The 15,073-nt window shown below is 42.4% G+C and overlaps 1 protein-coding gene and 1 long non-coding RNA gene across 3 annotated transcripts in view; one reads left to right on the forward strand and one right to left on the reverse strand.

Moving 5' to 3' along the window:
- Window positions 1–4,383: 4,383 nt before the first annotated feature.
- The window catches only part of Nep1 (Neprilysin 1), a 400,973-nt gene continuing 390,283 nt past the window's right edge, over window positions 4,384–15,073 (reverse strand). For both annotated transcript variants that reach the window (XM_067090423.1, XM_067090434.1), the window contains exon 14: window positions 4,384–9,358. In XM_067090423.1, coding sequence (XP_066946524.1) covers window positions 9,086–9,358 — 273 coding nt within the window. In that variant the 3' untranslated portion in view covers window positions 4,384–9,085. The remainder of the gene's footprint in view (window positions 9,359–15,073) is intronic.
- Window positions 9,314–10,179, forward strand: LOC136830699 (uncharacterized). Its single transcript, XR_010850717.1, has 3 exons — window positions 9,314–9,449; window positions 9,567–9,701; window positions 9,951–10,179. It is a non-coding gene; the product is annotated as an uncharacterized lncRNA (long non-coding RNA).

A 15,073-nucleotide genomic window follows, 5' to 3' on the forward strand; every position in this document is an offset into this window, starting at 1 on the left:
AAGCAGTTGGGGGGGCTGCTGGATGTTTAACTGGCCATGGCACAGTCCCAGGACTCTGAAAGCTGGACATCCACCACCACACAGCACAGAACGAACGCCCAAGGCCAGTAGAGCGGACAGCGGGTCGGGGGCCCCTAGACGTTCAGTTGGCCCTGGCACAGGACCAGGCCTCGGAAAGCTGGACCACCATCTCCACTCAGCACAGAACGAGCGCCCAAGGCTGGGAGAATGGAAAGTAGTTGGTGGGCCGCTGGACATTCAACTGGTACTGGCACAGGCCCGGGTCTTGGAAAGCTGAACCACCATTGCCACTTGGCATGGAACAAATGTCCAAGGCTGGAAGAGTGGACAGCAGTCTGAGGGCCGCTGGATGTTCAGTTAGACCTGGCACAGGCCCAGAAACTTGGACCACCACCGCCACTCAGCACGGAAGGAACTGCCAAGGCTGGGAGAGCACACAGTGGTTAGGGGTGCTGCTGGATGTTCAGCTGGCTCAGGCACCAGCCTGGAAAGCTGGACCACCACTAGCACTCGGCATGGAATGAACACCCAAGGCCAGGAGAGTGGACAGTGGTTGGGGGGCCGCTGGATGTTCAATTGGCCCTGGCACTGGCTTGGAAAGCTGGACCACCATCACCACTCAGCACAGAACAAACACCCAAGGTCAGGGAGTGGACAGCGGTTGGGGGGCCTCTGGACATTCACCTGGTCCTGGCATGGGCCCGATCCACTACCGGGCCTCTGAAAGCTGGACCACCAGCATTGCTCAGCATGGAACAGATGCCCAAGGCAAGGGAGTGGACAGTGATTGTGGGGCCACTGGATGTTCAACTGGCCCTGGCACAGGTCTGATCCACTACCAGGCCTTGGAAAGCTGAACCACCACCACCACTTGGCACTGAACAAATTCCCACGGCCGGAAGCAGACAGCGGTTGTGGGGTGTGGGGGGGGCGGCCACTGTACCTTCAACTGGCCCTGGCACAGGCCCAGGAAGGCTGGACCTCCACCACCACTTGGCATGGAATGAATGCCCAAGGCCAGGAGAGCAGACAGGATTTTGGGGGCCTGCTGGACATTCAAGTGGCCCTGGCACAGGCCCAGGACTCGGAAAGCTGGACCACCACCACCACTCGACATGTAACGAATGCCCAAGGCTGGGAGAGCAGACCATGGTTAGGGGTTTGCTGTATGTTCAGCTGGCTCTGGCACAGGCCTGGAAAGCTGGACCACCACCAGCACTCGGATACGGAACAAACGCCCAAGGCAGGGATAGCGGACAGCGGTTGGGGAGTCGCTGGACATTCAACAGTCCTTAGCAAAGGCCTGGAAAGCTGGACCACCACCTCCACTCGGCACGGAACGAACACCCAAGGCCGAAATTCACCTTAGTTCTCAGTGTGAGTATCTTGTGTCAGGATCATGCCATTATTGCTCTTTCACCTCGTTAAGGCCGTGCAAAAGTAGATGGTCACAAATTAGAGGCATAAGAATCCCTTCTAAGGGCTGTATTCTTCTCTAACAGACTAGCTGCTAATTTCAACTATATTTAATTGAATGATTCAGGTTCTCACTGAACCTGATCTCAAGGCCACTTCATGGGTCAGATTTCTTTCTGTTTTGCTCCTTTCGGTTTGAAACTGATGTTACCTTAGAACTTGGCATCCATGACCCTGGTAACTGTGACACCATAGAAACTAAAATAAGTCAGTCTTCATGGGTTCATGGATGTCTTGTCTTTTTTTCTTGGTTTCTGACATACAAGCATACATTATAAAAATATTTGGTAGCATCTAACTTAACAATACAATAACAAGTGTTATGATTCTTCCATCTAGACAGGCCCTGTCTTAAAGCTTCTAATACAATAAAGCTGGTAATCATCAGCCCTGAAAAGATAAGGCTGACTCTAATACACCACTGTTTCCTAATATAAATGGAAATGATATTAACAGTGACAAACCTCATCTAAACAGCATCAGAAGAAATGGAATTCTCCTTCATATTCCAGTTTTCATTGACCATGTTGTTATGAGTTTGCCCATGTTCTTGCTGCTGGGAGTTTAGGTCACAAAATTTTGGGAAGAGTTAAAGTTCTGCAGTTTTATTCCAGTCCTCTGTTATGCAAACCATCCTCCTATAAGTATTCAATTGTATTTGGCTCTTATTGCCATATTCAGAGAACCCCCCCTCTTTTTTTTAATAAACGAGCCGCCCGTTCATCAGTGCAAGCCCATCCAGTCATTTCATCTAGCAGGTCCAGCACCAAATTATTCATTCTATTGGAAAAGGTGATTTCTTGCCCTCCATTGATTTAATGGACTCAGAATTCACAGTACTTGTCTATCTCACCTGCCTTTTTTTAAAACTTAACCATCAAAGTGACATCTCACTTGAAACACAAGAGACTAGATATTAGGGGTCTTCTCTTTCCTGTTTTCCAATTATACTGTAAAGTTTTACAGTTGATTCCCTTTGATCCTTCTAGTCACTTTTCTGCCATTTTTGGCAACGACTGACAAAAATAAGACATTCCAGCAGTTCATTAGGCCTATGATAAGGAGCATAGTCATTACAGTTCTGGTAGATCCAACTACCAATGCTTGTTTCTCTCTGTTTCAACTCTATTGTTCTAACCACAAGAATGCTGCAGCATTCTGGCTTAGAGCAGCTATTAAAAGTAATTATCTTTTCCAGAATAACTTGGTCCATTGAAGTAGAGTGAGTAAATTATGTCTCAGTTTGTTTTACACAACTTATCTCTTTAACTTCAACCTACTAAGATAGCAGGGCCTACCACCTAACCTGAACTTAAAATGATCCTACACTCAATAGTGGGTAAACAACTTGGTAGATTTAGGTACAGTAACCTCCTAGCTGAAGACATTGTTCCAAGTAAAGCTGCTTCACTGGTTTTTAATATGAACACATTCAGATTGGTGCAAGCATTATGAATGCAAGAGTAAGATTCTTATAGAATGATTGTGGTAAGGATGTGTGGTCTTTCCAAATTTGATGGAATCTTCCAGTGGAAAGCAGGATATATCTAGTAATTATTTATCAGGTCACTACCTTTGACCTAAAGAATGAGGATCAGTTTTTGCTATTTATGAAACGAATGTTAGAAATATATTTTTGGTTTATTATGTCAGTCTCTAAGAAGTACCCTTCACTCCAGCCTTCATATGAAGAAGTTGCATACAGTATTAGCCAATTTCACTGAAGGGAAAGGGAATGGGTATGAGTTTGTATCAGACAGGTCTTGAAAGTGGATTCCACGGTCAGTAGCTGCTCCTCTTTTTCCAACTTCCCAGATACCCTGTACATCATTATAGATGCTGCACAGTGTGCTGGTGAGCTATGCCACAGATACCTCAGAGGAACGATCTTTGTATTTCTCTATATGGTGGTATGGGTAAATATATGGTTAGCAGAAGCACTTTAGGTCCTGAAAAAAGAATCGCTTCCTTACATTTTTGTAAGATTCTTATTGGTTGCCGAGTCCTTTGTCTAGTTACAGATATTCCATAATTTTCTTACTTTCTCTTGCTCATTTTCCTGATAGCAGTTGAACCAATTGATGGCCTTAGGATAACCTTGTCACCTCCCACATTCTTACTAGCATTTGCAAAAGAAACCTTGAGAATTAAGCTGCTTTTAATACTAAAAACAGGGAAGAGACCGCTCCTGATATCACCATTCAGCACCGCAGGATAATTTTTAATGTGTAATTGGTTTGCTTCATTGCATGTCCTTATGAATTATTTCATTATAGGACCTTTCACTTCGAAGTTTTTCCTCCCTGTAGTTATATTTAAGAATTTGGGGCCGAGTTGCAGAGTGAGAGTGAAAGACTGCAAAATATTCTTGATGTTTTTTTTTTTGTCAGAATTATTCAGTGGGTAGATTGAATGCTGTGGGAAAAAAAATTTGCTGCATCCATAATGGTTGTCGAAACTATCATTTAACATAATAATTTACTAATAAACAAAATCTCTGACATAGCTTACTAGGTTGGTAACACATCCAAGAAGGCATTTAATGGACAGTGACCATTTCGTTATGAATATCTAGGCTTCTATTTCGGCATTATTCGAAGTTGGTCATTTTAAAACAGACGTTTTACTTCTTAGTTTTTGTTTTATTTTGTTATTGGTAAACCTGGTAGCAAATTTACAACTATGAAGTGTTCAGACTAAAATGTTAACATAGTCAAAATCTGATTAATTTTCTGTGTCAAATCTGCTCTTGATTTGCAAAGAACAACTTCCATAAATTTCTGTTCATTCTCCCACTATGGTGCGTTTAGTACAACTTCCATAAATTTCTATTCATTCTCTAACCATAGTAGGAAGTAAACATAGCTAGGTAAAATAAGACTCCAATTCAGTAATTAGACGTTTAATTCCATAAGTGTTCTAAACTTGCGACAAAACTGCATGGTATATATACAAAGCGGTAATTTGTGCAATAAAAATCTCATTACTTTTTCATGTTACAAATCAGTACAAAGTGAAAATAGTCCTCTTTCTGCCATCACATTCAACTAGAAGCTAAGGGATTACTTTCATGAAACTCAGCAGGAAAAAAAATGGATGCACAAAATTGAAAATAAATCGGTCTGGAAAAGTTGTATGAAATTTAAGTATTAGACATTACGTTAATAATAGATATTTTGATTATGACGATTGCGATAAGGAAGGATCTTTTAATCTGGTCAAGTCAGTCAGCCAATAAGGATTTGAAGACTAAAAGGACAATGTGACTGGCACCTCAAGAACTCTGTGTTCTTGGGAATTTTAGTTACCAATTGTTGTAAGTGGTTTTGAGGTAGGACATTGCCCATGAAACCCTTGATATAACTATATATTGTTGCCAGATGTTTCAGATAAGAGGGTTATTAACAGTATTGGTAGCATTGTCTTTAAACACAGCAGATATGTCTTACAGGGGCACGAGTATTGTCCTATAGCTACAAAGAAAATGTATTCACTATAACCATAACATGAAAGATGAGAGACAAGTGCTCTGATAATAAAAGCACCTGGGAGATGGCTCAGAAGGGTAACTGTTCAACATGGAGGTTGTAAAGAAAACTGTATGTGAAACAGAGCGGGCATCATGCTTCCTTGTACAATGTAATGCCAAGCCAGGAACGGTCTGAAGAAAGTAAAATTGGAGGAAATAAACAAAATCAAAGACCCTGATGACACTAGAGCAGGTGATATGTTGTACAAAGAGCCTTACATTACTAAATGAGATTTTTGTTATATATATGATTAAAATGAATATATTCATTTAATGTTAAGTCAGTGATGATAGATTTACATAAGGTACAGTTATTTCACAAGAATCAAACCTAAATTAGTAAAAAAAAAAAAAAGGATTAGGAAATATCTGCACATACCATATAGACGGGTATTGGGCAGTGTACAAAAGTAACAAAAGTAACTAAAATTTGCTTCTTAGATTTTATTGGTTTGTCTTAAATGCCAAAGTTTATAAGTTTAATTGTAATGAATTAAAATTCTGCAAATGGAATGGGTGATAAATAGATATTTATATTACACTGTATATTTCTAAACTTTATTAATATATTTTGAGTTCTCATGATACAGTATTTGTATATACACTGAATTCATTAGAAATAGAAAACCTGAATATGGAATAATGATTTATGTATGTGATTGATGATGCTTAATAACTTGATATAAATGCACACGTAGGTACAGTATACATCTCATTAATATGTCAAGTTTTGGTAAACGGGAGATCTGGTTGGATTCAATTTGAGGAAATTGAATACTTGAGGAAATTGAATGGGAATGTAACTTTCTGCATGACTGTATCATACTGAACAGGAATCTGTTGCACAACGCCATTTTGTGGCAAAGACATAAAAGCTAGTGTTGCATATCGAGGAATCAGTACATTGGAGTGTTTTAAGTTCCATTACCTTCTAATAACCTTAGATTTTTGTTGGGTTAAAGGGTCACTGTAAATTCATTTCCCTTTTCTCATCTTTTTCTAATAATTTCGTGGTTCCAGTAAATGGCCTTTCAACAGACTGACATCTCACTAATAATGTCCAGTTCTATTTTGAGACAATATCAGTCTATTAGTCAAATGGATAAATTGGTAGATGCAAAAGTGTTGACTAACAGATGTACAGTGTTTTCATCAGAAACAAGTATTTTGTATTTATATAGACCTACATTATATTTACTTTTCATTCATCCTTGCCATTTCATACTGATATTTCCAATCAACTTTTTAAGTACTAAAAGAGTATGCACGCATCTTTCATAAGAGAAATCCCTTTACCAAATCACTTAATTATCTTGATGTCTGAGGCATGTTAAGATACTAAGGTAATTTGTAATATAATTTTTTGTCGTAGATAGAAGCTGGTAATGAGTGAAGAAAATTTACTGTAATAGTTTGCTTCTTTTAAATAATATAACTAAATGGGTGTATAGAAGCATTTTACAGAGGTTCTTTAAAATATTATTTTAAGAAACCTAGAGAACAAAAGATAATGGAGCTGAGTTCATGTTCAGGTAAAATGGGAAAGTAATATATTCTGAAATAGGCACCAAGAACTCTTATTAATCACCTGAAAAAGAAATCCCAAACCTTTAAATTTCATCCTAATTAAGAGTTTCAGTGTGAAGACCAATCCAGTATTCCCAGCCTAGAAATTATGCATGAACCTTATACACAATTCTCGTTTTAATAAGAATTTAATTTACAAATAATACACAATAATACACTTCTTGTAAATAAATTTTTGTAATAGCTATACCACCGAATGAGTTGTGCAACATAATACAGCAGCATGATCATACTATTAAATTTACCACAAGAGGAGAAGGATGAGGAGGTAGTGTTTTGGCTTTTTTTGCCTTACATAGATAATGTCAGGTTGGTTTCTGCACTGGCTCCTTCCCGTTAAATATTACTCACAGTTGGTCCCAGCATGCCAGGCATCTTGTTCTTTCTTCTTCCCTAAGATGTACGCAGGAGACAAGCCGCCTACCATTGAGGGAATAAAAATTCAAACATAGCTTGCCAAACTACATGCATTACATAGATTAAACTTTCACTGCATGCGTTGCAAGGGGTGAGGCGTAGTATAAATTCTGAAGAAATGTTTATAATGAAGTAAGCATAATCTAATTTTTTGTTTGAAAAGGCATAAGGGGTCTGAATGATTTTGATGGTGCAGCAGAAACATAGAATGGAAATAGGTTAAATCTCAAGTTTGCTGGAAAACAGTATTGTGAACAGATTAAAACTGCTAGAGCATAAATAAGAACAACAAATATTCAATGTTCCACATGACCAATGTTATGATCTACTGCACTGATTGTGTCAAATCAAATATGATGAAATGGCCATAGAAATCTATCTGTATTCCAAAAACGTTCTTTAATATTGCTGACAAATATTTATGGTAAGGACAGATAGTGTGGGAGTAAAGGAGTCATAATCTTGAGTTTAAAAAGTTAAAAATCCCTCTAAATATATGTACTTATGTCCAAGCACTGATAAACCGGGTGGTTAGAAATTCTATGCAACAAGGTCTACCTTGGTTGCTTAGTTTTGTGTTATTACAACGCTACTTAGAAAGGTCAAGGGATATTATATCTACATGGAGCTACTGAGGATGGTTAACGAGGAGCAAAGAAAAAATAAATATCTTCACACATTGGAAAAATCCTCTTTACAAGATTCATCAACAATTCTCTTCAAGGTAAAAGGTTCCTTTTATCATGAGATGGCAAACATCAATATATTATAAAATATCGGAGTCCTCCTGTGTCTCTCTACTTATGTAAGTAACATATGGATTTTAATTTACCGCTTAGTGACATACAAGTTAAATACTGTATTATGTCGTATAGATTGAAAGAATTACCTTTAAGAAGTGGAATAAATTTGTGTTAAATAGATTTCTGTCTGCTATATATATATATCTTCAGTCTCACAACCCCCCGTCCCAAACACTTATATACTAGTAAGTCACAATAAGAGAGATTAATGACCAAAAATTTGTATATTTGATGCAGAGGAGAGAACAACATCAAGACAGGCCAGAAGAAGAAAACCACGAAGACACTTAATGTTACTTGGAAGAAAAAAAATGACATAAAAATAGAAAATATTCTTTGAGTATCCATGAGATATTATATATAAAAATGCTTTCATCTGGCAGTCAGATGCACGTTAACAGCAAGGAAATATTCATATATACCACCAAAGGTTTACTATAAATAGATCTATGTAGTGTATATGAGTTTTTAATAAATGCCAAATGAGAGCAACACTATTTTTCGTAAGATGCTTCTAATTACCAATGCTCTTTTGTAAAGTAGCCCCTGAATGGTGTCCCATACCAGTACATGTGCAGTACAAGAATATTACAACCAATTTTTACTCGCTGACTACCCAACACTACCTGATAAAAATATTTTTAGAACTAAGTGTTAAATAGTAATCAAATTACAATGTAAATTTCATATGTTGTACATTTTTAATGTAAAAATATTTTCTTCATACTCTAATACCTTTCATATTGTACAAACTCTTAGTTATCTAACATGTAATATCCTGAGACATCTAACTTCCCTTTGACTTTCAAATAAACTTACTAATTCAGGGGCAAAACTCGAATACAGAAATTTTAACTCAGTGTTTTTTACGTTTCTATAATCATGGAATGAAACAATACCAGTGTCCTTTGCCACATTATTAGTTTGAGGTTTTCCGTGTCCAGACTAGAGCTAGAGTTCCTGAAACTTCTGAATAGCTTTGTTGGAACAAATTCCAAAAAATAATTAAAATGACTGTCAAACTCTGGTTACCCCCTCTATGAACAATGGTACACAACACAGCCCATGAACTCATTCTCACCAATCTTATACCATGAAGTGTTACAAAGCCTTTGTGTTCAAACACCATGACTTGAAAAATACACAGCGCCATCATAGTTCTCTTTCTTACTCTTCAACGAGATGGCAGGTGAGAGAAAACCATGAGGATTGAGAAAATCAACTTTGGCTCAGAGTTGTCTTCCGAAGATATTCACCAGACAGAGCATTTTTTCTCTGGGTTCATCCTACTGCCAACAGGACAGTTGTAGGCTTTGGCGAAGTCTGCAGAGTTGGAGAGAGGCCCTAATACTCGAATTGGGCCCAGAGAATGCACTGATGATCTGATCTTGGAGAGAGCGTCCTCTGGTCTCATTGTGCCACACCAGATCCTGGCATAATTAAGGAAGAAAAGCTGATCGTGGTTGAGGTTGATCCCAGGCAGCAGCTTCTCCTCTCCATTTCGCTTCACCCACTGCCGGTATGCCTGAAGAATGGAAACAAAACTTAGCCAGCTAATGAAACATCTTAAATGTGCACAGCAAATGTATTTATGCTGCTTTCTAGTAATGGAAGAGGTAAAGGTGTAAATATGTTGAACGAATAAAAAATTCCCAATCTGAAATATGTAACTTGATATCATTATAATACAAACTTGATATCATTATAATACAATCTTCAATTAAAAATTGCAGGTATTTTCTACATTGTCATTACAATAAGGGATGAGTTCCTGGGAAACGTTTTCCTAAAAGCAGTGAGAACTGAGCTGATGACAGGGATGCAGTCTATCAAAATGTCTAATGTAAACAAGTTTGGGCTAAGACGTGGTAAGTTAACAGAAATATACTTATATTTTCATGAAGTACAAACTTTTACCTGTATAGATATCAAATATATGTATTCCTGTACACTTTTATTATTATTTTACAGGAAGAAGTATGTGTATGTTACCTGTGATATTCCATTCACGCTTAACCATTTATACGTTCTTATAAGTACTGTAAGATCACTAGCTGAATTATGCAACGTGGCAACATTGTATTTTAGCAGACAATACTTTTATCTTTCCCGCCAAGTGTGACGCATAAGATAACCAGTGGTCACTGACGAGTGGCGAGCTAATTGAATTATTGGATCAGAGAGGAGAGGATCATACGGATGATCCAAAGGGAGACGACGGACCCATGCATTCCCCCACCGCTGATGATGATACCAGCCCCTCCACACTTGATGAGGCTATCAGCCCCTCCCCTCCTCCTCCTCTTACTCCCAACATGCCAGGAGGCCATGATAGTGACATGTTGCACCTCATACATTTTTAAAAACTTCCAGCTTGCAGGAGCAAGCTCGAAGGAGACAAGATGAACGGACCTTCAAGCAACAAATGGAGCAATCAAGACAGGAAGATAACCAGCGATTCATGGCTCTGTTTACAATGCTGTCAGAACAGCTGGCATCATCGCAACAGTCTCAGCAACCTGACACCACACTGGCACCCCTTGCCACGCCATTAGGAGTCCAACGGATAAATACACCCATGACTTCTAGCCAGCCTAAGGTCCATCCCCCTCCAATTCTGCAACAAGATGCAACATATCAAGCTTTTCATCAATGGAGACTCCGTTTTGAGGATTATGCAGCCCTAGTTGGATCTGACAGCTTGCATCAAGCAGCCCAGCTGATTCACCTGAGGACCTGCATCTCCCTGGAAGTTCGTCTGCTTACGCATACACTAGGCATCCCTCACGACACATCACTTTCCCTTACAGAGGTGTTGAATACACTGCAAAAGCATTTTCGCAGTCTCAGAAATGAGGCCTTACGACGCAAAGAGTTATTGTCCTGCAAACAGGCTGTGGGAGAATCATTTGTAGAGTACTATGTGCACCTCAAGGATCTCGCCAATGAAGTGGATTTATGCACTGGCAACCCCGCTTCCTGCGCAGAAAAGCAGTTGCAAATGGTAATATTGATGGGAGTGAGGGACGAAGAGTTAATACAATGCCTTAAAGCCCCCCAACCCTCATCCAACCTCACAGATTATGCGACTTGCTGCCGCTCCTTAAGTCTACACGCGACTGCATCAGCCACTGCATCAGCCACTGCATCCGCCCCTAGCCAGATCAGTGCTGTATCTTCGTACAATAAGAATCAACGACTACGGAAGAGGAATTCTCATTGATCTCCCGACCAGCATTCTCAACATTCTACTAATGACGACCCCTGTCAAAACTGGTCTCGCAAGCACAACTCCGGACAGTGCCCAGCCTCGGGTGCCACCTGCAATAACTGTGGACGCACAGGTCATTGGCCCCGATCTCAGAAATGCCCTACTAAGGATACCCAGTGCAGTGCCTGCCAGAAAAGGGACACTTCGTGAAGATGTGCAGGTCTACCAAGACAAATCGGACTGGATTTACAGCTTCATCACCAACACTGAGTGGACACCGGCCCTCATCACCTGCCAAGTCAAACTCCAGCTGCCGTCTTGTGGGTGCCAACTCAGATAATGAGTCCCCTACACCAGTCACTGTCTCCCTGTCATTTGGTGACATCTCGTCACATCTCCAGCTAATCCCCAACACGGGCAGACATGACAGTGATTGGCACCACACACCTGGATGCACTCCACATACCCAGGTCAAAACTGTCACCTCCACCCATGACGGATGTCGTGACCGCAGATGGATCCCCCATGCCACCAACTGTGGGATGTTTCCAAGCGACACTTTGCCTCGGCAACAGGTCATGTGTAGCAACCATACATGTTCACGAGGATATCCAGACTGCCCTCCTCTCCTGTGCACATTGCCGAGCCCTTGCTATAGTGTCACCGGAATTCCCAAAGCCCATTCTGAAGGTTACACATGTCAACAGGTGTGTCCAGATTCCTGACTCTGCCATGGCATCGCCTGCAGTTGCTAAAGATGATTTTCTCCGCCATTTCAACGACATACTCATATCCAAGGCAGATCTGCAGACTCGGCCACTAAAGAAGATGACAGGTCATCCAATGCAGATCCACCTGAAACCTCGCTCTACACCTTTTGCTGTACATACGCCCAGGCCCATTCCATTCGCCCTCAGGGATCAAGTAAAAGAAGAACTTGCCTCCTTAGTACAACAAGGAATCATCACGCCCGTAGGCAATGAACCCTCTGAATGGTGCCACCCCATGGTCCTGGTACCCAAGGACAAAGGTGTCCTCATCACTGTGGATTACACCCACTTGAATTCTCAGGTTGCCCGCCCAACACATCCATCGCCCACGCCCCATGACGCCATCCGCAACATCTCTCCTATGGCGAAGTATTTCATGACAGTTGATACCCTCCATGGGTATTGGCAATTGGAGTTGGCTGAGGAAGATCGCCATCTGACCATGTTTATAACCCCGTATGGAAGGTTTCAGCACTGCCGTGGCTGGATGGGATTCGCAGCGACGGGTGATGCCTACTGCCTCCGTGAAGATATGGCTCTACAAGGTATTCCCAACTGTGTGAAAGTTATAGATATCATCCTTATATCAGACGAGGATCTCCCTTCCCACCTGCAACACACAAACCAAATGCTGACCAGGTGCTGTAAATACGGCATTACCCTCAATAAGGAAAAGTTCACCGTAGCTGCCCCTCAAGTTAAATTCTGCGGGTGTGTCTTATCACCTGACGGCATCGCAGCAGACCCTGACAATGTATCTGCTATATGTGACTTCCCCATCACCTGACAGCATCGCAGCAGACCCTGACAAGGTATCTGCTATATGTGACTTCCCCACTCTGTCCAATGTCACAGATATCAGGTCATTTATGGGTCTCATCAACCAACTTGCTGACTTCACCCCAGATATCTCATCAGCAGCACAGCCTCTATGCCTGCTCATGAGCCCAAAACGCTCATTTATCTGGACGCCTGACCATGAGCAAGCATTTAAGAATATCAAGACAGCTCTAACTTCACCACCAGTCCTGGCATCTTTCAACCCAGGCTCGCCTGTGATCCTGCAGATAGACGCCTCACACCTGTAAGGCCTTGGCTATGCCTACTTCAGGACAATGGCCACGGTCGGATGCGTCTCGTCCAGTGTGGCTCCCATTTCCTTACGGACACGGAAACCCGATATGCCACTGTAGAGCTGGAGCTACTTGCAGTCACTTGGGCCATGGCTAAGTGCCGCCTATACCTGTCTGGACTTCAGCATTTCACTGTGATGACTGACCATCGCCCCTTGATTCCTATCCTCAACCACTACACCCTGGATGCCATTGAGAATCCACGCCTGCAACGCCTCAAGATGAAAGTGGCCCCCTACATCTTCACTGCAGTATGGCGCGTGGGGAAACAGCTCTGCATACCAGACGCCCTGTCTCGCTCCCCGACCAGTCGCCCCACACCTGAAGATGAGGAAGACTGCACCACCTCAACTGCCCATGTCAGGTGCATCGTCACCAGCACCGCCACTTCCACCGACGATCAGGCAACAGGACCCTACAGGAACTCCGCACTGCTGCATCTCAGGATCAGGACTACAGTCGCCTCGCCCAATATGTCTCCAGTGGCTTCCCCACCAACCGCTACGACCTTGACGTCTCCACCCTCCCGTATTGGAAGCTGCAGGATAGCTGTATGCTGATGGAGAGTTAGTGCTCTATGGGCCCAGGATCACCATACATGCAGCCCTCCATAGACGCACCTTGGCTCGCCTCAATGACAGCCACCAAGGGATCGAAGCTACTCGACGTCGTGCAAGACAGACAGTATTTTGGCCAGGCATCGATGCTGACATAAAGAATACAGTGGAAGCTTGCAATGCTTGCCAACAGCTCCTCCCCAGTCAGCAACAGGAACCCTACATGTGCAACGACCACCCGACCCGGCCCTTCGAAAGTGTCGGCTGACTTCTTTCACATTGCAGGGAAGGCATTCCTTGTTACAGCTGATAGACTTTCAGGCTGGCCTGTGATTGTCCCCTGTGGAAGCGACACGACTGCAGCTAGAGTCACAAGAATGTTTTGTGTCTACTTCCGTGAAGTTGGTGTCCCACTCCGCTTACAGATGGACGGAGGACCCCCATTCTCCAGCCAAGACTTCAAGCAATTCACCGAACACTGGGGAGTCCGCCATATCATCACTTCCCCGCATTACCCTCAGTCCAGTGGACATGCGGAAGCAGCAGTAAAAGCAGCCAAACATCTCATTGTGACGACAGCCCCATATGGGAATATAGATTGCGAAAATTTCAATAGAGGACTGCTGGAGCTTCAAAACACCCCGACCCCTGCTGGATGCTCCCCTGCGCAGATTCTCTATGGCCACACTCTCCGCACCTGTGTTCCGGCCCACCCACTGTCATTCACGAAAGAGTGGCAAGCCAAGACTGAGGACTACAACCGTCGTACTGCTGCCCACATCGACCAAGCCAGAAGTCGCTACAATTCTCATGCCCACCCTCTAACCAGGATCACCATCGGCCAGCAAGTCAGGATACAGGACGCCAAGACACTACAATGGGACAAGGTTGGCATCGTGATGGGCCATGGCAGGTCAAGACAGTACGAGGTGCGCCTTCCTAGTGGCCACGTTTGGTTCCGAAACCGAAGACATCTACGCCCAGTGCCTAACATGAGTGATGACCCTTTCCCCTAAGTCCCTGCATCCCCTTGCTTTGGCCAGGAAAAAGAGCCATCACTCAGTGCTCCCAATGCCCCTTGTCGTTCACCCCGACTCGCTGAAGGAAGTCCAAGTTCTGCTCGAGATGGTGCTACGAGCGTAAAGGGGGAGGAGGTGTATAAATTTCAATTATACAGTATGTATTCTTGTACACTTTTATTATTATTTTACAAGAAGAAGTATGTTTGTTACCTGTGATATTCCAGTCATGCTTAACCATTTATACGTTCTTCTAAGTACTGTAAGATCACTAGCTGAATTATGCAACGTGGCAACATTGTATTTTAGCAGACAATAGTTGTCTTTCCTGCCAAGTGCGATGGATAAGATAGCCAGTGGTCACTGACAAGCGACGAGCATCGGATCTTATCCTCCGCTCTCACGTTTGTTTACGTCTCTTAATTAAATGGGAGTGGAAAGAATCTACTTTTTCCTTTCATCACCTTTCAGTGTGAAGACATTACATTACCAAGATGATATTCTTGTTTCCTTAATGGGTAAAATTCCCACCAGGGTGTGGTAAACCTTC

Source organism: Macrobrachium rosenbergii, chromosome 4, assembly GCF_040412425.1.
Source record: "Macrobrachium rosenbergii isolate ZJJX-2024 chromosome 4, ASM4041242v1, whole genome shotgun sequence".
In the NCBI taxonomy this organism is placed as follows: domain Eukaryota; kingdom Metazoa; phylum Arthropoda; class Malacostraca; order Decapoda; family Palaemonidae; genus Macrobrachium; species Macrobrachium rosenbergii.